The following is a 27,230-nucleotide window of genomic DNA, read 5'->3' as shown; positions in this document are numbered from 1 at the left end:
AGCCGAACTAGCGGGTGTTTCAGAACAAGCGGCAAATTTCTTTTAATTTTTGTTAAACAACCAACTAATTTATGTATGATTCATTTAATTCTTTTAAAAATTAGCTTGTCATCAAGTTTTTTTCATCAACGAAATCATTATTCTTAGAGAATTTAGTCCAGTCCGACAAATATATCAAACTTTGTAATTGATATCGTTCTTAAAATCTAAAGCATATTTTCAATTTTTATCGGAAACATAAAAATATTGTTTGCTGGGTGTATGCACAGTATACACATACATCTTGAGATCGCAGATACATTGTATTCGTTGGATTTGTTACCGTTGCAACACAGTCATTCCATTTGATTGTCATAAATATTGACAGAATATCTCAGACATTTTGTTGTTCATCGACACTTATTTAAATCTCTCCATAAAGGTCCACATGCTTTAAGTCAAGTTTACACAGCTAATGCGATTAATGTTTTTTGGCCGGTTATATGCAGATGTGTTACATTTTTACACAGTAAAATGGTTATTATTACCATAACCTGAGTTAAAAAATTCTTTCTTCATCTCTGATATTGTAACATTTACCTTACGACATTGAAAAAATTGTAAAGTCATCCCAGTAAAGAATATTTAATGATAATCGGGTTCTGTGGGAAATGGTGTGGAATAAAAATTATTTTCGCAAAATCAAGAAAAAAAAATTTTTTTTTTCGATCTTACATTGTATCTCTATGACTTGTAATCTAGCTTTTTGCCGATAAACGCCTATCGCTACAGAAAACTAAAATTTTCCATTTCTCCTCTGTTTTTTTCCCTTTACAGATATCACAACAAACAAACCAAAACAATTTGGCAACAAGGTTACAAGGCAGTATTAGAAATTCACCCCTCCAACTGTAACAAACAAAATGCTGATTGTGGTTCTAAAACCCACTAAACAATTCATAGAATTTTTAAATATTGCTCAAAACCAACCGCAACAAAAAAAGTCAAATCGACAACAACTGCAAAAACAAAACAATACAATAAAACAACAGCAACAACAACGAACAACATTTCTAGTCTTGCAGAAAATTGCTAACAGCAAATATCGTTTTAATGAATATTAATCAAGAAAAACAACAGCAGCAGCAACAGCAACAGCAACATCAACAAAAACATTACCAACAACATCAATTCTACCATCACCAGCAGCATCATCACGAACCACAACAGTCCACCACATTGAACGGATTCCAACCGCGACACACAACGGCCGCAACACAACATTCATCATTGGCGACCCTTAACAATACGACCGACTACGAATTGGAATATTTGAAAAAAGCGCATGCGCATGCACAGGCAACATTGGCCTACAGCTACGAACGTCAGTTGCAACAGCACCACCAACATCAACAACAACAACTGGAAGCCCAACAACGACAACAATTAGCTTCTCAACGCACGAACCTCGAACACGAATATATTGACAAGTGCAGCACCCCCAACACCACCTACAGCATTCACCAACAGTTTGTTACCGCCGCCGCCGCGAGCTCTACCGCTGCCCACCATTCATCGTCGTCGGTTAACTACTCCATGGTTATGTCACCAAGTCGGCGACCTTCGCCACCTAGAGCTGCTGCACATCCCATGAATATGCATTTAAGCGCCATGGCTCATGCCCAAATGCAGTTTCAGTTGCAACAAAAGCTGACGGCAGCAGCTGCAGCGGCTGGCAATGGTGGCCATGCATCATCACATGGTGGCGTTGGTCTTGCCCCACCTCCAGGTCATATGGGCGGCTATTTTCGCAATCCAGCTTCGCCCGCGGGTAGTGGGGGAACCACCTCAACAAGTACGACAACAAATACCACATCAAGTTCTAGTGCTTCCAATAGTAGTAACTCCTCATCCACGGCACCCAGTTGTGGGCCGCCCACAACCACATCCACAGCCACCATGGCCTCGGCCCACAACCCTCTGAACCACTTGCAAAGCATGCAGCCGTTTGATTTTCGAAAAATCAATTCAGCTGCTTTGGGAGCATTTCCAGGTCTTCCACCGCCGGCTCGCCTCAGTCCCAGTGAGCTGGCCCACCATCAACATTTACAGCAACAAGCTGCTCAACAGGCCGCCATGTTAGCTCAAGCCAGGCGTCGTATTAATGAGGCAACCACACCGTCGGAAAAAAATGCCGCCGTGGCAGCGGCCGCAGCTGCGGCGGCTCAAAGTAATCAATTTTTCAATGCTATGGCTATGTCGGGACATCCGCTGCCTTTTCATCTTCCGCCTCCACCACCGCTGCCACACATGCACCCACCCTCCCCGGGATCCTCGGGCAATCCTGGTCCAGGTGCAGGCCTTCCTGCAGGTTTGACCACCAATCAAGTGGCGGCCATAGCAGCGGCTGCAGCAGCCTCCGGAAATCCCATGCCTCATGGCTTTTTAACCTCGCATTTTCCCGGTCTCAACCCTGCCTTGGCAATGGGAAAACCACCACATCTTTCAAAAACTCCCGAATTGGATAAACAAAAAATGTCCGACATGAATCATTTGCGTGATTCATCGGCCTCAAGGCGAACACCGCCGTCACGTAGTTTGTCACAGTCGTCACATTCTGGCATAGCTGCGCCACAGCAGTCTTCGTCATCGGCCGCTTCGTCTTCATCGTCAACCTCATTGGGCCATCAGCAGTCTCCTAGCCAATACCAAAGTCAACGGGATCTCAGAGATCCGAATCATAGTCATCGCAATTCCCTGCAGCATGAGGCGTCTGCTGGCCCCAACCAAAACCAGAGACTTTCACGCATATCATCTTCGAGTGCAGCGCTGAGACCCGGTCGTAAGGCCCACTCGCCCGGTAAACGGCAATGGGGTTCACTGCCAGCCAATTTGGGTACACAGTTCATCAATCCGGTGACTGGCAAGAAACGTGTCCAGTGTAATGTCTGCCTCAAGACATTCTGTGATAAGGGAGCTCTGAAGATCCATTTCTCGGCGGTGCATCTGAGAGAGATGCACAAATGTACGGTGGACGGGTGCAATATGATGTTCAGTTCCCGCAGATCACGTAATCGTCACAGTGCTAATCCCAATCCCAAGTTGCATTCGCCACATCTAAGGCGAAAAATATCTCCACACGATGGACGTAGTGCCCAACCCCACCCCTTGCTGCTGCAGCCTCCAAATGGACTAATGGCAGGTCTGAATCCCTTTGGTAGCTTCCCCATGCTGACACCACCACCTGATATGCGCCATCATCCAATGGGTACTTTAGGCGATCCCAAATATAATCCCGAACTTATGCAAAGATCCTATATGGATGCCCAGCTCATGGGCCGCTACGAGGGAAGACAAATGCCCATCTCTGAGGTTATGGGTGATGATGATGAGGATGATGATGGCATGGATGGTGGTATACACATTGGCGACATAGACGATGATGATGACGACGATGATGGAGAGGGTATTGTTGTGGTCGGTGACGAAGGTGACAGTATGTTAGATAAGACAAATTCCGAAGACTTTAGCATAGAAGACACGGGAGCCGATGAGACTTCTTCAACAATGGGCGGTGGCGGTGATAACAGTCGAGATCATTTCGAACGTTCGCTATACTCCAAAACGCCCACAGAGTATTTCAAAACCAAAGATAAACCGCAGGATTCGACCAAAAAAGATGATGGCGAAGAGGATGGTCGCAGCACTGTGGAGAGACACAGTACAGAGAGCAACGATGACACGTTGAGTATTACCGATTCCTGCAGTGTAAGAGAGGAGTATGAGGGATCGTCTACGGCTCACTCGGCCCAGCACAATGCTACAAATGGCACAACGAATGCCACCAGCTCGGCTAGTAAACGTAAGCGTAAGAATCAAAATCCGGTGAGGTGTGCAGTACAATCAACTGAAAATTCCTGTGATAATTCCAATGATTATGATGTGGCGAATGATTTGGCCATGAAATCGGAGACCAGGGATGGAGAGGAACAGCGTACGGAAATCAAAGAAGAACCACGTGACGATGATCCCATGTCTTTGGATTTAACGAAACGAAGCCGCAAGACGGAAGACGCAACAAATGAAAGCACAAAAGTATTACCCTCACCGCCCTTGACACCCTCAACGTCGACTAGTGAGACAAATAGACACAATTCATTGTTAACCAATCTTCCGGTAAAATTGGAACCGCGAGAGCAAGATGAGTTGGAATGTTTGGCCAAATCCAGTGAGGATGATGTGGCAGAAAAATCCCAGAGGGAAATAGGAAAAACCTTGGATTTATCCAACAATGAAAGGCAAGAAGATAATCCCAAAGAAAATGGCCGTTTTGCCGGCCTACTAATGCCTGTTATTAAGGAAGAACCCAGAGATGAACTTGCCCACTCACCTGGTGCGAATCACGGTGACGAGGAACCCGAAGAGGAGAATCGTTATTTGAGAATTAAGAAAGAGCTTATGGATGACAATTTCAAACTGAACATATCCGCAGAAGATAACAATAATCTGCCTGAAAATTTAACCACCTCTCCCAACAACAAACCGGCAAGCATTGAAGGCAAACTGACAACAACAACGGCGGCGGATGAACAAAATGGTGGAGAATTCCCAAACGAAGATGCCGAGGTGCCCATTGACAAAGACAACCCCCTGAAGTGTACGGCCTGTGGTGAGGTTTTCCAGAACCACTTCCACCTCAAAACCCATTATCAAAATGAACACTTGAAGTTGCATCACAAATGCAACATTGATGGTTGCAATGCAGCCTTTCCCTCGAAAAGAAGTCGGGACAGGCATAGTTCCAATTTAAATTTACATCGCAAACTGTTATCGACCAGTGATAATCACAATCTGGACCCTTTGCCCGAGTCCATGATGCTCAACAATAGCAAACATTTTAATGCTCCGCCAACTGCGAACAATATTTCAACATCATTGCAGGCGGAGTTTTTGGCTCGCCTATATGCAGGAGCTCATGGTTTGCCACCCCTTAATTTCGAAGCCCTCAAACAACACTTCCCCCCAAATCAACAAACTGCAATGCCCACATTTCCCGATGCCACAGCGGCCTTTATGAGTGATCCACGGTTCTTAATGCAACACAGTGGTAATCCATTGCTGTTCTCAGGTCTTCCTGGACTACCCGGTTTTCCCCACCTATCACCTCACCTGCTGGCAGCCAGCTCGTTTAATGGTCTAAATCCATTTATGGGTCGTCGTCCGTCTTCGGAATCACATTCACCACAATCGATAACGCCACCCGTGGGAACAGTACGTTCACCCATATCCACAAATCCAAAAGCTTCCAATATCTACTCGAACAACGGTAACAGTAATATCAACAACAATGATCAGGATGTACGAAATAATCCATCTCCAACAACACCATCTACATCGGATGGCTCCATGCACCAGCACTCTTTGTATGGTAGCGGTGGTGGTGACAACACTACTAGTTCCTCTCAACAGCATACCAATCCCCAACTTTTAAATCATCATCAGCAACAACAGCATCATAATTTGTCACCGTCTGCTGATCGTACATCATGACCCTCTCCCCTACAACATCCCACATCATCATCAGCAGCATCCTCATCAGCTCATTTTCTCCCACATCATCAGATGCACTATTCCGAGTTAATGGCTTACAGACAGTAAGACTTGTAGGTTAAATAAATATATATGTATATGCTTAAAACAGATATGGTGCAATATTTAGAATTTAAAAAAAAAAGAGTTTGGTTATTTCGAGGTATGGTTGTAGAAATGATAAAGTAACTTCAACATTCACGTTCTGTATATCGAAAGAAAATATGAATGCGAAAGAAGAATTCGATGTCTGCGTGTGTTTTTCCAAATTCAAATTATTCAAATGTTTAAAATTTTAAAAATGCATGCTTAGAATGTTGTGTTTTTGGTTCGCATTAATTTTCATTCTTTATACTTTAAAGAATTGAATTGCATTAAAAAGGAATTTCACTTGTCTGCAATATCAAAATTTCGAATTATTTGGCCAGCACCGTGGTACTCCTACGTCAAAATCTGCCTCATCGAGATAAAAGGCATAGACCCTGGGTCTCTTTGGATAAAATCCGCTTTAGGATATTTGGCATCGAAATAAAACTTAAACCCCTCGATCTCTTTGGATGAAATCTTTTTCAGGATATTTTAATTCGATTTAGACAGGTAAATTTGTCTATCCCCTTAAATGCTCAGTCAATTTTGTTATGGCTGTTATGCTGATCAAGAATATATGTACCTTGTGGGGTCTTAAATGTATATTTCGAGGAGGGACTAGTGGAATGACAAATTTAATTCTTTAATTTCAAATTAGTAGGGTTTATAAATAATAGGTTCTATTGAATAATCCTGATAGATCTGGAACCAATATTTTTCAAAAACCTACGCTGTCGGGAGTGCCCTTTTCAAGTATTATTTGTGATTTTGGCGAAATGTGATTTTCAGCATCACACATATTTGCGTTTTTGATCAATATCGTCATCTATCGTCTAATATTTTTCGAATATCTCAAAAAAAAATAGCCTTCCCCTCTCTAAGACCAATATTTCAACGTGTTACAAACTTTTTTTACCCAATCAAACTTAAAATATTGTTATATACCTGAAATATTCTCTTCAGATCGTATAGTCCTTCAGTGGGTTATTTCAGTGGGTAAAATGAAAGAAGTGCGCAATGAACTTTCTTAACGGAGCACACATTTTTATTATAAAACCAGTAAGGAAAGCTCAATAGTCGGGCGGGGCCGACTATATGATACCCTACACCACTATGCATATTTAGTAGAGCTCTCGTAAAAAGGTTTATACAGGACATTTCAGAGCTCTATTAGATATTTGGTACAAAATCAAAATCTATCTAATTCTATCGTGCATTTTACGAACTAAAGCTATCTCTAAACTGGGTTTCTCCAAATTTGACGTATTAGCTTCTAGACTGAATTCGGTCTTATGTACGAAAATGCATGCCATTTGGGCTGATATTGGCCATTTGATGCACAATTAAAACGAAATCGGATGAAGATATATATGGGAGCTATATCCAAATCTGAACCGATTTCGATAAAATTACAAACAGCTATTTCTGTATCTTATATCTGGTACCAAATATCATTCTTGTGGAGTGCATATTACGAATGTGAGAGGCTTAAATACCAAATCGGATGAAACATATATATGGGAGCTATAGCTGTTTCTGAACCGATTTCTCCAAATTTGTTGTATTTGCTTTAAGGCTAATCTCGGTCACATGTGCCAAAATTCGGGCCATTTGGGCTGATATTGGCCATTTGGTGGTCAATTACCCCGAAATCGGATGAAGATATATATGGAAGCTATATCCAAATCTGAACCGATTTCGATAACATTTAAAACAGCTATTTCTTTGCTCCATCTAATACCTGGTACCAAATATCACGGTTGTGGAGTGCATAGTAGGAATGTGAGGGACTTAAAGATCAAATCGGATGAAAGATATATATGGGAGCTATAGCTATATCTGAACCGATTTTCTCCAAATTTGATATACTTGCTTCTAGGCCGAACTCGGTTGGGTGTGCCAAAATTCAGGTAATTTGGACTGATAGTGGACATTTGGTGCACATTTAACCCGAAATCGGATGAAGATATATATGCGAGCTATATCTAAATTTGATCCGATTCTCACCAATATCAATAGGGTTCGTCCTTGGGCCAAAAACATATTGTTTGGAAAATTTCATCTCAATCGGATAATAAATGCGACCTGCATTTTGTTCACAAGAATACATGGACAGACGGACGGACGGACAGACGGACTGACATGCATAAATCGACTCAGAAAGTGATTCTATGAAGGTTCTCAAAAGTAACTATGGGTCTATCTCGTTTCCTTCTCCATGTTACAAACAAATGCACAAAGACATAATACCCTTACCACTATGTGGTGTAGGGTATAAAAACAAGTAAGCAAAGGCTATAGTGCGGGACCGACCATGTGATACCCTACAACACTACAATATGTTTGAAGCCCCTTATGTCCAAATCCATATGCGATTTTTTTAGATTTTATTCTTTTATGCCAAGAGGGCATCCTGAATTGGAAAAATCGGTCCAACCATTCTTGATATATAAGCATTCTAGCATTCTATCCCCTTTCTTTGTATATATTTCGCTATATATATATATATATATATCCGATATATTTATTATCGGCATCTAAACTTGACCTCTTCGTCTATTTGTGATTTCGCCGGGATTAAAAATATTCGCGGTTTAATGGAAAATTGGACTTTTATTTAACACAAATGTTATGGTCTATTTTACCCACTAAATCTTACCCGATGACTAACTGACAAAATTGAAAGGCTTCTGCTCAGCCATACGCTCCAGCCTCATGCTAAGTTCCATGTCGATTCAGTTTTTGGTCCATTTCAACCCCTAAATGTTATGCGATCATCTACAAAAGCAATAAGCTTCGATTCTGACCCTAGCCCCACCTCCATTGCGGCCTGTAGTGTGATTACAAATTAACATGGACAGACGGACGGACCCAGCTCGGCAAGATATGTATTTTCCTTGTGGGAAACCAATATTTCGAGGTGTTAAATAATTTTTGGCCCAATCAAACTTATAATACCCCCAACACATAGTGTTGTAGGGTATAAATATTCGTTTGTGAGACGATTCATGTTTTGAAAATGTTTTATAGTGAAACAAAATACGAAAAGATCGTGGCCCCTTTAAACCAGTGTTGCCAAAAAGATAAAAGCTAAAAATCAGCCTTTATATGTCACATAAGTTTTAACACTTAACTTTTGTGGAAAATTATTCGTAATTTTAATATTGCAGGAATACAGTACTTTAAATATTGTAATTAAAGCTATTGCAACAATTTGGAAATCGAACTTTCAAACATTTTAATAAACTTAAATAATTTCCCATCAGATAATTTGTCTCCATGTCCATTAACCAGATTTATATAACCTCAAACAAACACTTCTACAGAAAAAAAAAAACATTTCTTTGAAAAACGTTTCGCATCAAACCCAATACGAATAAGAGCAAATCAATACAAAATTCAAGAGAAAAGTATTGAAGAATAAATTATTTATAAATAAATTTATGAATGTAATTCATAAACAGATAAAGTTTAGAGTAAATAAAACTTAAATCATTTAAAACAATTAATAAATATATGAATTGAAAACAAACAAATCTACAACAAAAAAAAAAAAATACTCAAAACAAATGTTTTTAACAATTGAACAAAAAAAGAGAGAATAAATAATGATAAAATATATGAATAAATACATAAAAATCCAACAAAAACAAAACACACGCAACAAATTAAGTTCAAAAGATAATTAAATGAAAAAATGATAAAACCTTATAATTAATTTGCTGATATGACCTCAAATAATTTTGACTTAATATAATAAACCTAATTTCATTGCCTAAAAATTATTCATAATTTAATTAATTTCCCTAGGAACATTCAAAATTAAACATACAAATTATATTATTTTCTCTAATCTTCTTTTGGAAAACATATATATTTTTTTTATTTAATTTTGTAAGAAAGGCTTAAGTGAAATTACATGGATATTAGTTAAAATATAAATATATATAGAATTTTAATATAAATAGAAGTATAATTATTGTAATTATAATTGATATTATTGTATTAGAAATTAAGTGTAATTAATTGAATAATTTAGTAAATATACATAAATATTTAAATTTAGAACGATAATGAAACAAAAGCTACATTGAACAGTCTTAAAATGTTTATCAAATAAATGAATAAAAAATAAAGTAATAAATAATCGAAATATAAACGATGTCTGTGTTTTATGCTCAAAAGGAAAATAATAGAATGGTAAGAAAATAATTATTTCATAGTTCTTCCGGAGTATAGAAATGTGGTTTTAATATCTAAACTATACTCCTTTATTATATTTAGAGTTTTGATCAACACAAAAAATAACAACAGGGATAATTCTGAATGTAACATTGTGAAATACTTAAAATCTTATTCATATAAAAGAGTAAAAAAAATGTCGACAGATCATACCAACAGCTTATGTCTGATAATAAATTATATTTTGACTTGATTATTCAAAATGTTACCCTTTTATTGAGATGAATTCGAAGAAGTGCTACAATTCCATTTTGCATATGACCTAAGTCTGATATAGTTATTACGAATTTTTATTTGAGATAGTTTTATGTATTTTTTGGAAAATGTTTAATTTTTGTGGAGGAGGTAGTGGAAACAATAAAACAAATTATAATATTGATAAAAGTATTCAGATGTGCAATTATTATTTTTTCTAAATTTTGTATGATTGATTGGTAATCAATATTTTTATACCCTGCACCATTCTATGGAGGGTATATAAGCTTTGTCATTCCGTTTGTAACTCCTCGAAATATTCATAAGTATAACAGGGTGAGATGAGAAAACTCCAACCAACTTCAGACTGCTGTCATTTCAAAGCCACTTGTCCGATAGCTGTTAAAATTATTCCAGTGACAGCTCCTTATATTGTTTACAAGCGTACAAAAGCATTTTAATGAGAACTTCCCAGAAAAAAAGTTATTCGTGATGGAATTCAAGCGTTAGTGTGTTTTCTTTATATTTTGCTGAAAAACCACAAGTGGCTATCGGTAGAGAACCCCAAAATTTAAATGTGAATAAATCTTTTGTGCCTCGTACCATTGCTCGTTACCTCGTTAAAGGGTAAAGCCATTGAAATTCCAAAAAGTGCAAGAACTTACACCACAACAGAAAGAAAATAGACTCAAAAGAGCGAAAGAGTTGCTTCGCTTGGCCGAAAGTGGTGAACTGCCGAATTTGGTTTTCTCCGATGAGAAAATATTCGCTGTCCAGCAGTTTGTAAACAAACAAACTTATAGCGTTTACTTGCCAAAAAGGTCAGCTGGAAATGTGCACCTTCGGTTGGCCACCAGAACTCAAGCGCCGGCCGCTCTCCGCTAGTATTAATCGACCGTGGAATCAGAATAAATGCCGAATATTATCGCGAAAATATACTAGAGGGTGTAATAAAGCCTTGGGCACGCAAACATTTTGGCCGCAGACCTTAGACATTCCAACAGGACTAGCACCATCGCACTCAGCACGCGCCACCCAAGAATGGTTACGAAATTAGGTTCCTCGCTTCATTTCTAGCGCACAATGGCCACCAAAATTTCCGGATACCAATCCGTTGGACTATTGTGTCTGGAGTATTTCGGAAAGCAAGGTTGGCACTAAGAAATAACAAAGTGTCGATCACCTCAAACAAGTGCTTCGCCGGGAAAGGACCAAAATACCGCAGAGCAACATTCGGGCAGCTTGTGACGTTTTCATTGGCCGTTTGAAGGCCATAATTCATGCCAAAGGTGACGAATTCGAACAAATCTAAACTTATTCTAAAATTTGATGCTATTTCCGACATTTTTTGCTTTCATTTGTTTCAGGTTTTTTATCTCACCCTGTATATTAGGAGTTGCAAAGTTTGAATAAAATTGGATGCTGCTTTCTTGTTCTATAGGGTCAATTATTTTTAATAAAAATTTTGGACTTTCTGTGGGAGGTACTAGAAGGAGTGGGCCGATATTGCCCATTTGCAAACTCGATGTAGGTTTCACAATAATTACCAAGTTTGGATCAAATAAGTGACAGACTGATTCATCAACACCCAGGCGAAACGATTGAAGGTAGAATCTTGAAATTTTGTATGTGAGCCAATGTTAATGGGTTTTGCGCAAGCTCTAAATTTCGTAACTTTCGGTATTTTGTTAATGGATACGTTTAAAGTCTCGACATTTGATATAAAAGTTTAGTTGAGAGAGTGGAGCTGATATAAGTTGTTGTGTTTGTTCTAAACGATACCGAATTCGGTACAGTATCGTTTTGATTGAGCAGATTGATTTGGAACTTAAAATATTGGTGTTGGGGTCTCTGCTTGTGGTTAGGGTTAAGATAAGGACTTGGTATTGATATGCATCAACGGATATTGCTTCAAATCTGAAATTCGACATTAGGATTACCGTTATTGTGTAGGGTTGAGATTTGGAGGTGGTTTTGGAAATACGCACATAAAGTAGTAAATGGTACTAAATTTGGTATTTGGGTAAGAGATTGAGTTGGAAGACTAAAATTTGGCATTAAGATCACCTTTTGAGCGGTTTGGTTGATACATGGCGGGGAATTTGGAAATATGTACTATAACGTACGAAAAGTGCTAAACTTTTAGTATTTGGGGATGGAATGGCTGTATGGAATGATGGTCACTGCTGATGGGTAGCGTACGAAAGGTACTAAATGGCGCTTATATTGCTTGAAATCGGGCATTTCGATCATAGTTAGAGCATATAATCAAGATTTGGAGGTGGTTTTGGACATACGTACTAAAAAGCTCTACGTTTGATATATGAGTAAGGGATATGGCTGGAAATCTGAAGAAGGAGGAAATCTGAGATGGGATTAAAGTATGAAGTTGATTTTGAATAAACGTACCAAAAAGTACTAAATGATATACATTTTGGTATTTTATTCGGGGTGTTTTAGTCATAGTTTTTAAACAAATTTGCTGTAAATTTGCAGTTACACCAAGTTTTGTTGTAGTCCCCGTAATGCCACGACATTTTCCTCAAATTGCTGTTTGGGGTTCGTAATAGGCACCACCTTCTCTGCCAGATATTTGGCTATCATCTCCATCTTTTCCTTCAGTGAAACTATAATCGACAATTTCTATATTCGATATAATTACATTTGTAAACTTGCTGTTAGAGGACATTCAGGTCTTTCTAACTTCCCCTACAACCAGCCCATATCAGCCAACTCATTATTTGTATCTTTTGGCATAAGCCAAAAATAATGTTTTCAACCACGCCATGGCAAGCTTTTTAAAACATAATAAAAACATTAGCATTGTAAAATAAATTATCATGAACAGTTCGCGTTTTTGGTGCACCTTTTGACCTCAGCGATTGATGCTTTAAGAGGTGCAATCAAAAGTGCCGCTTAACTAACAATCAAATGCCACAACTTTCAACACATTTGTCAAAAGCAAACAAAAAATCAAATAAAAATCGATAACAGTTACAAATAAAAAGTTGTTTATTTCAGAAAAATTGGTAAATTTCAATAGATCAAAGGCTAAATTGGAGTGTTTGAATTTAATTGTGATTTTGTGTTCATTCGGGTTGGTCGTAGGGTATTATGAATATGGTCTGAATATGTTTTGAATCGATAAACATTAGAATATTACGGATTTATTTAAACAAAATAGTATGAGATCGAACCTACACAAAAATATTTCTGTTTGTTTGTGATACTAATTGAAAATATTTCATATCATTTTTGGTAAGCAAAGTTTGTTCAATGACAATTACATCTCAAAACCATAATTTGCATGCAATTCAATGTTGTACAATGATTGATTCAACATCGAATTCTTTGTTACGACATTTTATCAACAAACAATATTAAATTGAGAACAAAATTATTGAAAACCACATAGCTATTTACTTTAGGTGTGGCCGTGCTGTAATACTGTTGTAACTGTTGATATTCTTTTATAAAAAAAATACATATATTTGTTCAATATGTTTCTTTTGCTTTACATAATTTGGCTTTAACATATATAAATTACAGGTCCTTCAGATAACTTTTTTTTTAAATGCTATAAAAATAACTGCTGTATATTTTTTTTTAAAATTCTTTTTATTCAAAAATACAATTTCTGCGGTTAATAGTGGAGAGTAATTGTATTTAAATGTAGCCTTCGCGATCAATCCAATTTTTAAGCAATTATCGATTTTGTGCTGCTGTATTTTACCAATGCCCTCACTATTATTGTCCTTTAAAGCGTCAATTGTCTCTAGCCAACTGGAGTAACAAGCTTTGACAGTTTACATTGAAATGTAACCAAAATAGGGACCACAGATTCCTCAGAATCCTTGCTTTTAAGGTATATAGCATTTTGGGTAAACTTGTAGATAAAAATACAAGAGATATAGGAAATTGTACCCTTTAAGCGAGTTAACTTTTTAAAAAAAATATGATTAAAATTTTAATTAAGGCGGATGGTAGCAAGTCAACATATTCGACATAATTATTTATATCACCATCAAAGTTCCAAAAACCGAAATTATTTCCTAATTATACCTTATAACACTAGATGTTGGGGGTATTATAAGTTAAAGTCACAAATTATGTTACACCTCGAAATATTGGTCTGGCACATACAGGAATGTACAGGGTGAGATAAAAAAAAACTGCAACCAACTTCAGACTGCTATTATTTCTAAGCCACTAATCCGACATCTGTTAAAATTTTTAAAGTGACAGTCCATTATATTGTTTACAAGCGTACAAAAGCATTTTGGTGAGAATTTTTTCAGAAAAAATGTTATTCGTGATGAAATTCAAGAGTGATAGTGTGATTTCTTTATTTTTGGCTGGAAAACCACAAGTGGCTATCGTTAGAGCAATCCGTCATTTAAATGTGAATAAATCTTTTGTGTCTCGTACCAACCAACGATGCTGGAAGCGTAGCTCGGCGTCAAGGAAGTGGACGGAAGAAAACAGCAACATCAGCAGAAATGGTTCGAAAAGTAAAACAGCGACTTGATCGAAACCCGCGTCGCAGTGGCCGAAAAATGACTCCTGAGCAGCACATATCGCAATATTCCATTCGGCAAATATTGAAAAAATGAGCTCGGAGTAAAGCCATTGACATTCCAAAAAGTGCAAGAACTTACACCCCAACAGAAAAAAAAGACCCAAAAGAGCTAAAGAGTTGCTTCGCATCGTCGAAAGTGGTGAACTGCCGAATTTGGTTTTCTCCGATGAGAAAACATTCGTTGTCCAGCAGTTTGTAAAAAAACTGCCTATTCTATTGCCAAAGAAGTCAGCTGAAAATGTGCTACAACGCTTTGCCACCAGAACTCAAGCGCTGGCCATGGTGATTGTGTGGGCCGCCATAACAGCCCATGGTTTCTCTCCGCTCGATCGTGGCATCAGAATAAATGCCAAATATTAGCGCGAAAATATTCTGGAGGGTGTATTAAAGCCTTGCGCACGCAAACATTTTGGCCGCAGACCTTGGACATTCCAACAGGACTCAGCACCATCGCACTCAGCACGGGCCACCCAAGAATGGTTACAAGATGAGGTTCCTCGCTTCATTTCCAGCGCACAATGACCACTAAAATCTCCGGATACCAATCCGTTGGACTATTGTGTCTGGAGTATTTTGGAAAGCAAGGTTGGCACTAAAAACTACAAAAGTGTCGATCACCTCAAGCAAGCGCTTTGCCAGGAATGGGCCAAAATACCGCAGATCTACATTCGGGCAGCGTGTTACCGTTTCATTGGCCGTTTGAAGGCCATAATTCGTGTCAAAGGTGACCACTTCGAACAAATTTAAACTTATTCTAAAATTTGATGCTATTTCCGATATTTTTTGCTTTTGTTCAATAAAATTTAAAAAAGAATATAAAAATCATGGCTTTTGATTTTGTTGCAGTTTTTTTATCTCACCCTCTATATAAATTTACATTTATTGTGAAAAAGTATTACATGCCCAAAGAAACCGATTTTAAGGCCAAATTGATTGGAAAATATTGGCCTTGTAACAACTACAATCAAGGATGGAATATTAATTATGATTAGAAAAAAGAATTTTGAATATGAATCTTGCCATATTTTTGTTAGAGCCAATTGCTGTTATGTACCTACTTCGCCAAATGCCAGTGCTTTAAAATTGTATTTTTATACCCTCCACCGTAGTATGGAGGGTATATTAAGTTTGTCATTCCGTTTGTAACACCTCGAAATACACATTTTAGACATTACAAAGTATATATATTCTTGATCAGCATAAAATTCTATGTCGATTTAGCGATGTCCGTCCGTCTGTCCGTCTGTGGAAATTACTCTAGCTTCCGAACGAATAGTAGTAGATTAATAAAATTTTGCTCTAATGTATACTATGTCTGCAGAACTTTTGGTATTGAAAATAGGTCATATAGGTCCACGTCTTCGTATTGCCCCCATATAACGGAACCTCCCGATATTCGGTATTTTGCTAATTTTAGCGAATTTATTCACCGGAATTGTTTCAAATTTGGTATTTGTAGTCCATAATGGATACTACATCCTAAGACAGAAAATTGTCTGTGCAGGTCCACGTCTTCATAGAGCCCCCATATAACGGTACATCCCGATATTCGGTATTTTAATGATTTTATGTACATTTTTTATATGGCTTATTGAAAATAGGCCATATAGGTCCACGTTTTGGTATTGCCCCCATATAACAGTACCTCCCAATATTCGGTATTTTCATGATTTTAGCGACATTATTCACCGGAATAGTTTCAAATTTGGCATTTGAAGTTCGTAATGGATACTACAGCCTATATCAGAAAATTGTCTGTGCAGGTCTACGTCTTCATATAGCCCCCATATAACGGTACCTCCTGATATTCGGTATTTTGGTGATTTTAACGACATTATTCACGGGAATTGTTTCAAATTTGGTACTTGAAGCTCAAAATGGATACTACACCCTAAGACATAAAATTGTCTGTGCAGGTCTACGTCTTCGTATAGCCCCCCTATAACGGTACCTCCCTATATTCGGTATTTTGATGATTTTAGCGACATTATTCACCGGAATTGTTTGAAAATTGGTATTTGAAGTTCGTAATGAATACTACAGTCTGTGACTGAAAATTGTCTGTGCGGGTCCAGGTCTTTGTATAGGCCCAATATATCAGTACCTCCCCATATTCGGTATTTTGACGATTTTAGGTACAATACCCAGCGAAATTGTTTGAAATGTGGTATTTGAAGTTCGTAATGGATGCTACAGCCTGTGACAGAAAACTGTCTATGCTGGTCCAGGTCTTTGCACAGCTCCAATTTAACGGCACCTCCTTATATACGATATTTTGATGATTTTAGCTACATTAGTTACCGTTTATTTCAAGTTTCCAATTTGAATATGGTAATGGCTTATGACAAACAATGCCTATGTATGTCCACGTCGTATAGACCCCAATATGACAGCTATATTCGGTATTTTTAAAATTTTAACAGAATTTTTTAAGGATTTTATTTTTTAAAAATTTCCAAATTCGTTGCAAATGGTGGAGGGTATTAAAAGTTCGGCCCGGCCGAACTTAGTGCTTTTTAACTTGTTTTAAAATTCTTTTTATTCAAAAATACAATTTCTGTGGTTAATAGTGGAAAGTAATTTTATTTAAATGTAGCCTTCGCGATCAATCCAATTTTTAAGCCATTATCGATTTTGTGCAGCTGTATCTTACCAATGCCCTCACTATTATTGTCCTTTAAAGCGTCAATTGTCTCTAGCCAATTGGAGTAACAAGCTTTGACAGTTTACATTGAAATGTAACCAAAATAGGGACCACAGATTCCTCAGAATCCTTGCTTTTAAGGTATATAGCATTTTGGGTAAACTTGTAGATAAAAATACAAGAGATATAGGGAATTGCACCCTTCAAGCGAGTTAACTTTTTTAAAAAAATATGATTCAAAATTTTAATTAAGCCGGATGGTAGCAAGTCAAAATATTCAACATAATTATTTATATCACCATCAAAGTTCCAAAAACCGAAATTATTTCCTAATTATACCTTATAACACTAGATATTGGGGGTATTATAAGTTATGCTAGGAACACAATTGGAGCGAACGACGAATTTTTTCGCGGCGTATGTTCGTCGTCAAAAATAAAACACATATGTGTATATGGAAGTGCACACAATCACGGCACCGGCGAAAATTTCGTCGGTCGCCGCGAACTCAATTAGCTTTATTTCTATTTCATACGCCGGCGACCGGCGAACAAAACAGTACAAGGTGGCCATACTTGTACGAATTTTATGTGTTTTAGTAAATAAAGTTACTTTTTACTTTAAAATTTGTTATGGTCACTCTACTATCTGTTACTCGTATAAAAAAACATAATTAATTTGTTTATTTATTTGTGTACTTGCGCCTGAGTGAAGATGGATATCAGTGAATTTATAATAGAGAAGATGGACATACGTGAAATTATAATAGAGAACGTAAAGAATTATGTGTTCTTGTATAATTCATTGTAGTCAACAAATGAGCAAAAAGTAAACAACTTCATCAGCTGTTTTATAATTTCGTCGGTATTGTGTTCCATACGACGAATTTTCGCGGCTCATTTTGTCGCCGCGTAGGGCGAAATTCGTCGTTCGCTCCAATTGTGTTCCTAGCATTAAGGTCACAAATTATGTAACACCTCGAAATATTGGTTCGGCACATACAGGAATGTACAGGATGAGATAAAAAAAAAACTGCAACCAACTTCAGACTGCTATTATTTCTAAGCCACTCGATCGACAGATGTTAAAATTTTTGCAGTGACAGCCCATTATATTGTTTACAAGCGTACAAAAGCATTTTGTTCAGAAATTTTCAGAAAAAAAGTTATTCGTGATGGAATTCAAGCGTGATAGTGTTATTTCTTTATATTTGGCTGGAAAACCACAAGTGGCTATCGTTAGAGCAATCCGTCATTTAAATGTGAATAAATCTTTTGTGTCTCGTACCATAACTCCTTACCGTGGCACTGGTAGCGTAGCCCGATGTCATGGAAGTGTACGGAAGATGGAAGAAAACAGCAACATCAGCAGAAATGGTTCGAAAAGTAAAAAAGCGACTTGATCGAAACCCGCGTCGCAGTGGCCGAAAAATGACTCCTGAGCTGCACATATCGCAATATTCCATTCGGCAAAAGTGGTGAACTGCCGAATTTGGTTTTCTCCGATGAGAAAACATTCGTTGTCCAGCAGTTTGTAAAAAAAAGTGTATATTCTATTGCCAAAGAAGTCAGCTGAAAAAGTGCTCCTTCGCTTTGCCACCAGAACTCATGCGCTGGCCATGGTGATGGTGTGGGCCGCCTTAACAGCCGATGGTCAATCTCCACTCGTATTAATCGACCGTAGCATCAATACAATTGCCGAATATTATCGCAAAAATATTCTGAAGGGTGTATTAAAGACTTTACATTCCAACAGGACTCAGCACCATCGCACTCGGGAGGGTACCTCCCGATATTCAGTATTTTTGATGATTTTAGCGACATTATTCACCAAAATAGTTTCAAATTTGGTATTTGAAGTTGGTAATGGATACTACAGCCTAAACCAGAAAATTGTCTGTGCAGGTCCACGTCTTCGTATAGCCCCCATATAACGGTACCTCACGATATTCGGTATTTTGATGGTTTTAGCGAATTTATTCACCGGAATTGTTTCAAATTTGGTATTTGTAGTCCATAATGGATACTACAGCCTAAGACAGAAAATTGTCTGTGCAGGTCCACCTCTTCGTATAGCCACCATATATCGATACCTCCCGATATACAGTATTTTGATTTTATCGACTTTATAACCGATTTTTTTAAGTTTCGCATTTGAATATTGTAATGGCTTATGACAAATGTTACCTATGCAGGTTCATGTCGTCGTATAGACCCTAATATAATAGCTACATTCGGTATTTTTAAGATTTTAACAGAATTTTTAACGGATTTTTTTTTTGTTTTTGAGAATTGCCAAACTCGTTCCAAATGGTGGAGGGTATTCAAAGTTCGGCCCGGCAGAACTTAAGGTGCAAGTACATAACAAGCTTGAAGTCAAGGCTACGCATATTAATGTCAAATTATAATGGAAAACGACGGCAGGATTTTGGTGCGGCTCTGCAATCCCTTTATGAAATGTCGCACAATATGCCTAGCCATGACTTCAAGCTTCTTATGTACTTTGACCCTTACAGCTTTTTTACTTTTTTTAGATCGATAAAAATTTAATTTTGCAAGAAAAATTTACCAAAATATTTTGAGTACTCAATATTGTATCCCAATATCATAAGAAACTCGTTCCTTCTATTCAAAGGGCATAACATCTAAAGAAATTTTACCGTGAAAATAGTGCTATAAGGGTATCGTAAATCATCCCCGCCCGATTTTTTTTATTGAAATTCGGCAAAATTTGGTATTTTTACTTATTTTTATGCAGAAACCCTACGAACAAAAATTGTACTGATACGAACCTTTAAATAAATTTTAAGTCGAGTTGAAGTTTGCACTCTGTTAAGTAAATTCCCAAAAACGATCTCTGAATTTGACGAAATCGACACTCACTCATGGGGGTCAAATTTAATAAAAATTGTATTGATCCGATGGAACATTTTCACTGCAGCCGTCATGTTTTTGGTTTTAACCGAATCAAGACGAGTCTGAAACTTACGGTCAAGATTTTAATAAAAATTTACAATTTACACCTCAACCTTGGGTTGACCAACTGGAAATTCCAAGAAAAAATAAACAAATATTTCTTAAACTAATTATTTCTTGTGATCCCATTATATTTAACTCCATCAGAAACCAATACGTTTCTTTTAAATTTTTATTTTCGTCAATAAAATTAAATTTTATTAAAGTAAATTAAACCCTTGACCACTGCTATGGTTGTTTAAGTTCTTTGTTGTTGTTGTTGTTGTTTTTTGCTGTTATTTCTCCACGATACAACAGACAGAGATCCTGAACATAGACCAGCGATATAAATTGCAATATATTTTACACAAACAACATACCACTTTAGTGCTTCCTTCCGGTGGTTTCTTTTGAATGTCCTTCCTGTAGAGTAGAAGGACCTCAGAGTCCAACGTAACAAAACAACAACAACAACAGCAACCACACGTATAATATAAAACTCAAGAAAATTACTTTTATGTGGGAAATTCACAAAAAAGGGGTGAAACCTATAGCTATGAAGCGACCAGAGGATCGAATGAATGCCATACCGACGACGAGTATTGCCATAGAACAAATGAAATTGAGGGAGTAGACGGGAGGAAATGTTGTGATATGTGTGTGGATGGCACACACAGGACAGCAAGAAAATAACATATATCCATACCTATATATAAAGGTGTGTGTGTGCCAACTTTTTGTTTGGGTGGATAGCTGACTACTATATATTGCTAATGTGGAATCAATAGACACCTCTGGCGCTAGTCGCATTGTATATCCAACATCGGAATAAAAACAAAGACAATGACGTTAACTATGTGAAACACCAGTTACAAAAACACAACAACACAACAATTCTTTATTAAGGATAACAATAGCAAGCTAGAACAACATGCTGGTGTTATACTCTACTTGCTTGAATATATATTGTACCCTCTGTTTTGTGAAATAGAAAATATAGAAGACAAACGGACATGGCCCTGAGGGTTACATACAAAATACCCACACATGTATATGTTTGCTGCATATTTTCAGGCGCATAGATGCAATCACATTCTAGCAGATATGTCACGTAAATGGTACACTGACGTTTTTGGAAAACTTTTAACTGCGACTATTAAAATAAATTTTCATTTGCAGAAAAAAATTAATAAAACATTTCAATTTTCATTTTTTTAGAGAAAAAATCAACTATAATCTTACATTTCAAATTTTTTTGAAAATTCCACTAGTTTATGACAATTTTTCAAAAATGGTAAAATATTTATAAAGTGTACCCAGAAAGAGATGTGAGCACATTTGGTGTTGATGTACTAAAAATTGGACAACCTTTGCTTGTTTTTGTATATTTGTTTGCAACATGGAGACGGAAGCGAGACAGACCCATAGTTACTCTTGAGGATCTTTTTGAGTCGATTTATGCATGTCAGTCCGTCCGTCCGGTTGTCCATGTGTTTTTGTGAAAAAAAAAAATGCATATCGCATTTGTTATCTGATTGAGATGATATTTTCCAATCAAAATTTGTTTGGGCCAATGACGAACTCTTTTGAAATTGGTGAGAACCGGTTCAAATTTAGATAAGCTTCCACATACAGGGTGAGATAAAAAAACTGCAATAAAGTCAAACGCCATAATTTTAATTTTTTTTAATTTAATTGAAAGCAAAATTGTCGGGAATAGCTTCAAGTTTTAGAATAAGTTTAGATTTGTTCGAATTGGTCACCTTTGGCACGAATTATGGCCTTCAAACGGCCAATGAAACCACGATGCTGGAATGTTTCTCTGCGGTATTTTGGTCCATTCCCGTCGAAGTGCTTCCATGAGGTGATCGACACTTTGGTATTTTTGAATGCCAACCTTGCTTTCCAAAATACTCCAGACGGATTGGTATCAGGAGATTTTGGTGGCCATTGTGCGCTGGAAATTAAGCGAGGAACCTCATTCTGTAACCATTCTTGGGTGGGGGTGCTAAATGCGATGGTGCTGAGTTCTGTTTGGAATGTCCAAGGTCTGCGTCCAAAATGTTTGCGTGCCCAAGGCTATAATACACCCTCCAGAATATTTTCGCGATAATTTTCGGTATTTTTTCTGATCGACTAATACGAGCGGAGAGCAACCATCGGCTGTTATGGCGGCCCACACTATTACCATGGCCGGAACTTGAGTTCTGGTGGCCAACTAAAGGTGCACATTTTCAGCTGAACTCTTTGGCAAGTAAACACGATCATTTTGTTTGTTTACAAACTGTCTGGACAACGAATGTTTTCTCATCGGAGAAAACCAAATTCGGCAGTTTACCACTTTCGGCCAAGCGAAGCAACTCTTTATCTTTTTTGAGTCTATTTTCTTTCTGTTGCGATGTTAGTTCTTGCACTTTTTGGAATTTCAATGGCTTTACCATGATCTCATTCTACCCGATCTCAGTTCACATGCGTAATATGCACTCCAAAAAAAAATTATATTTGGTACTAGATAATTTGTGGAGGTAAAAATATCTCAGTCAAATTTTATCGAAATCGGAAAAGATTTGAATATAGCTCCCATCGACATCAGGTTTTTATGTACCAAATGGTAATTCCGACTAAATTCATCCTAGAAACATGTACTTCAAACTTGGTGAAAGTCGGTTCAGATATAGCTATAGCTCCCATATATATGTTTTATCTCTTTTGGGGTTTTAAGTTCCTCACAAGTACTCCACAACAATGATCTTCGATACCAGATAATTGGTACCAGATTTTGTCAAAATCGGTTTAGATCGGATATAGCTCCCATATATATTTTTATCAGATTTCAGGTTTTTCGTGCACCAAATGGGTAATATAGGACCAAATGAAGTAAGTTGTGGCGCATCTGATCGAACTCAGCCAAGAAATCGGTTCATATATAGCTATAGCTCCCATATATTTTTCATCCGAATTGAGGTTTTAAGTCAATAACATGCGTAAAAGGCACTCCACAACAATGATTTTTGATACCGGACATCAGATAAAGCTCGAACATACCTCTGCCAAATTTCATCGAGATCGGTTCAGAGTTTTATATAGCTTCGATATACATGTTCTTCTGATTTTACGGTTATTGCTCATCATATATGTAATATTAGCCAAATAGAATAGATTTTTTCATATTCAACCGAATTTTACATTTGGTGGAACTCCGTCCGGTATACCTATGGCTCCGATAAATATTTTGTAACATAACCCTAATCGAAGTCGCATCACGAACTATACTGCAAAGTTATTTGGTTCATAGGTGGTACGATCTATTTTACATAAATTCCCAATATAATCTACTAAATACGTATAGTTATGTAAGGTATCATAAAGTCGGCCCCGCCCAACTTTAGACCTTTCCTTACTGATTAAGATTGTTATAGTGATCTGTCCTCTGAGATAACGAAATGTCAAATTCAACTGATTTGGTTGGGAATGAGCAGAAACCTTTAAAGTACCTAAAATCTGGTGGTACCAAAAATACAGTCTTACAGCCGCACTTAATTAATATATTCTAGATTTGGTCGTTAGCCCCTTAGCAATGATACTATTTTTCGCTCGCGTTAGCATTTTTCATACCCATATACTTAAAAAATTTCAAAACCAAGAATTACTATTCATCAACTCACCAATAGCGAAATTATACAACCGTGCAAATTCCGAGCATCTAGCGTCAAGTTTTACTTTCGTCCGTTATTAGGAGCATCGGTGAATTTTATCTTTGGGAGAATGAATCAAAAATGTTTTTGTAAAAAATGGCTATTTGTTTGAATTAGCTTGTTATTGCTAAAAATAATTTATTGGTGCACCATTTTGATTTTTTTTTAAATATTTTCCAATATCTTTGAAATTCCTTTCGGTATATTTGGGCCTTACAAGTAAATTAGGTTTGTCTTTCCTGCACCATAACACATAACTTCTCACTGCACTACACACATACTAGCATCTACGTAACTCCAACCCATACTTGAATGAACATTAGTAAATACAACTCCCACATGCGTTTGCATTTTATCCTTCGTTGAACGAATTAAATGTCAGTAACGGAAAACATTGTCTTATATTCTGAATTTATGGTCTCTTATTTGGCGTCCGGGACACATTGTTTTTACACCAAACTAAATAGCGAAACCAAAAAAAACAACAACAGAAATTGGATTTTGGTATGAAATGTGAATAATTTGAAAACTTTTGGAACAATTGACATAAAATTACATTTCTGTAAAAAAAAAAAAAAAAACAATAAAACATGTAGCTGAGGACGGTCCATGGAGAAAGCTTTGTCATCATCATTATGGGTAATTTTCGTTTAATATGCAAAACGAAGTATTGAAGAATTTCATATCTTGATATTTTGTGGTTCTTAATATGGGTTCACTATTTTAAAAAGTCCAAAATTTGGAGAGGAGTCGAAAATGGTCAATATTGAGTCTGGTTCACGTACCTCACAAAAGTCTAGCATTTTGAATACTAATAAAATCTGCAATACATGTCACATTTTCTCTTAACTTCGCACATCTCAATGTTAGATATAGGCCAATACTGGACTGAAGTTTTGTAAAATATATGACATTTTCTTCAAACTTCACGCTTTCAAATATATCTTCAATATTTCATAAAGTGTGAATTATTATTCAGTTTGGTATCTCTAAATAAAGAAGTCAAAATGATCAAAAATTCTGAATCCAAAGTGATATTAATATTATTTTTATCAAATTCCATTTTTTTAAATTGAAAACACAGAACAATTTCATAGACCAACGCCGCTTAAAGATGAAAATTCTTAAAAGTTTGTTTTTGTATCATGTAGATTTCGTAAAATTGGTTTGGCTATCAGACTTGTACAAGGTGCTTAGATTTATTAAGAATTTTTTTCAAACGGGTTTTAAATCAAGAATCTTGGAGTGTTTTAAAGTGTCAACATATTTTAGGTGAAGAAGAGTGGATTGATAGGCTTAGACCACATAGCCGATATAAATCAAACTTTTAAAAATATGAGTGGATTTTTCATTCTTGAAGCTAGTACCTTAAATTTGGTGAAAATCGGTTCAGATGTAGGTAGAGCTCCCACATATATATAAAGGGTGAGATGAGAAACCTGCAACCAACTTCAGACTGCTGTCATTTCTAAGTCCCTCGTCCGACAGCTGTTATAATTATTCCAGTGACAGTTCATTATATTGTTTACAACCGCACAAATCGTGAGAATTTTCCAGAAAAAAAGTTATTCGTGATGGAATTCAAGCGTGATAGTGTGATTTCTTTATATTTGGCTGGAAAACCAAAAGTGGCTATCGTTAGTGCACTCCAGCATTTAAATGTGAATAAAACTTTTGTATCTCGTACCATCGCTCGTTATCGTAATATTAGTAGCGTAACCCGACGTCAAAAAAGTGGACGGAAGAAAACAGCAACATCAGCAGAAATGGTTCGAAAAGTAAAGAAGCGACTTGATCGAAACCCGCGTCGCAGTGGCCGAAAAATGGCTCGTGAGCTGAACATCTCGCAATATTCCATTAGGCAAATATTAAAAAATGAGCTCGGGGTAAAGTCATTGAAATTCCTCAACAGAAAGAAAATAGACTCAAAAGAGCTAAAGAGTTGCTTCGCTTGGCCAAAAGTGGTGAACTGCCGATTTTGGTTTTCTACGATTAGAAAACATTCTTTGTGCAGCAGTTTGTAACCAAACAAAATGATCGTGATTGCTTACCAAAAGAGGTCAGCTGAAAATGTGAATCTTCGGTTGGCCATCAGAACTCAAGCGCCGGCCATGGTAATGGTGTGGGCCGCCATAACAGCCAATGGTCGCTCTCCGCTCGTATAATCCACCGTGGCATCAGAATAAAGGCCGAATGTTATCGCGAAAATATTCTGAGGGGTGTGTTAAAGCCTCGAGCACGCAAAGATTTTGGCTGCAGACCTTGGACATTCCAAAAAGACTCAGCACCATCGCACTCAGCACCCGCCACCCAAGAATGGTTACAAAATGAGGTTCCTCGCTTCATTTCCAGCGTACAATGGCTTTGTCTTTGTTGTCATCCCGTTTGTAACATCCTTAAATATTCGTCGTAAACCCCATTAAGTATATATTCATAATCAGCATAAAATTCTAAGTCGATTTAACGATGTCCGTCTGTCTGTCCGTCTGCCTATCCGTCTGTCTGTCTGTTGAAATCACGATACAGCCCACATTATTTGATGTAGAGCGCCAAAATTTAGCAGAACAATTTGTATTGTGTCTAGGATGGTTGGTATTGAAAATGACATATATCGGTCCAAGTTTTGGTATAGTCCCCATATAACGGTACCTCCCGATATTCGGTATTTTAATGATTTATGCCACATTTTTTTACGGATTTGTCTGAAAATTTGTATTTGTAGGTCATAATGGGTTCTTGTGCGTGTGGCAAAACATTGCATGTATAGGTCCACGTTTTGGTATAGCCCCCATATAAAGGTACCTTCCGATATTCGGTATTTTGATGATTTTTGCCACATTTTTTCACTGATTTGTCTAAAAATTGGTATTTGTGGGTCATAATGGGTCCTAGTTCGTGTGGCGAAACATTGTATGTATAGGTTCACGTTTTGGTATAGCCCCCATATAACGGTACCTCCCGATATTCGGTAATTTAATGATTTTTGCCACATTTTTCATGGATTTGTCTGAAAATTGGTATTTGTAGGTCATAATGGGTTCTAGCTCCTTTGGCGAAACATTGCATGTGTAGGTCCATGATTTGGTATAGCCCCCATATAACGGTACCTCCCGATATTCGGTATTTTGATGGTTTTTGCCACATTTTTTCACTGATTTGTCTAAAAATTGGTATTTGTGGGTCATAATGGGTCCTAGTTCGTGTGGCGAAACATTGTATGTATAGGTTCACGTTTTGGTATAGCCCCCATATAACGGTACCTCCCG

At 37.2% G+C, this 27,230-nt stretch overlaps 1 protein-coding gene across 3 annotated transcripts in view; it reads left to right on the top strand.

The window, feature by feature from the left end:
• Positions 1-9,530, top strand: part of LOC101899406 (uncharacterized) — a 100,605-nt gene extending 91,075 nt beyond the window's left edge. For all 3 annotated transcript variants that reach the window (XM_059127322.1, XM_059127320.1, XM_059127321.1), the window contains one exon: positions 817-9,530. In XM_059127322.1, coding sequence (XP_058983305.1) covers positions 1,093-5,529 — 4,437 coding nt within the window. In that variant the 5' untranslated portion in view covers positions 817-1,092 and the 3' untranslated portion in view covers positions 5,530-9,530. The remainder of the gene's footprint in view (positions 1-816) is intronic.
• Positions 9,531-27,230: the final 17,700 nt, after the last annotated feature.

Source organism: Musca domestica, unplaced genomic scaffold (genome assembly GCF_030504385.1).
Source record: "Musca domestica strain aabys unplaced genomic scaffold, Musca_domestica.polishedcontigs.V.1.1 44, whole genome shotgun sequence".
In the NCBI taxonomy this organism is placed as follows: Eukaryota; Metazoa; Arthropoda; class Insecta; order Diptera; family Muscidae; genus Musca; species Musca domestica.
The sequence above is the reverse complement of the archived record's forward strand: the minus strand, read 5'-3'. Positions and strand labels throughout refer to the sequence as shown.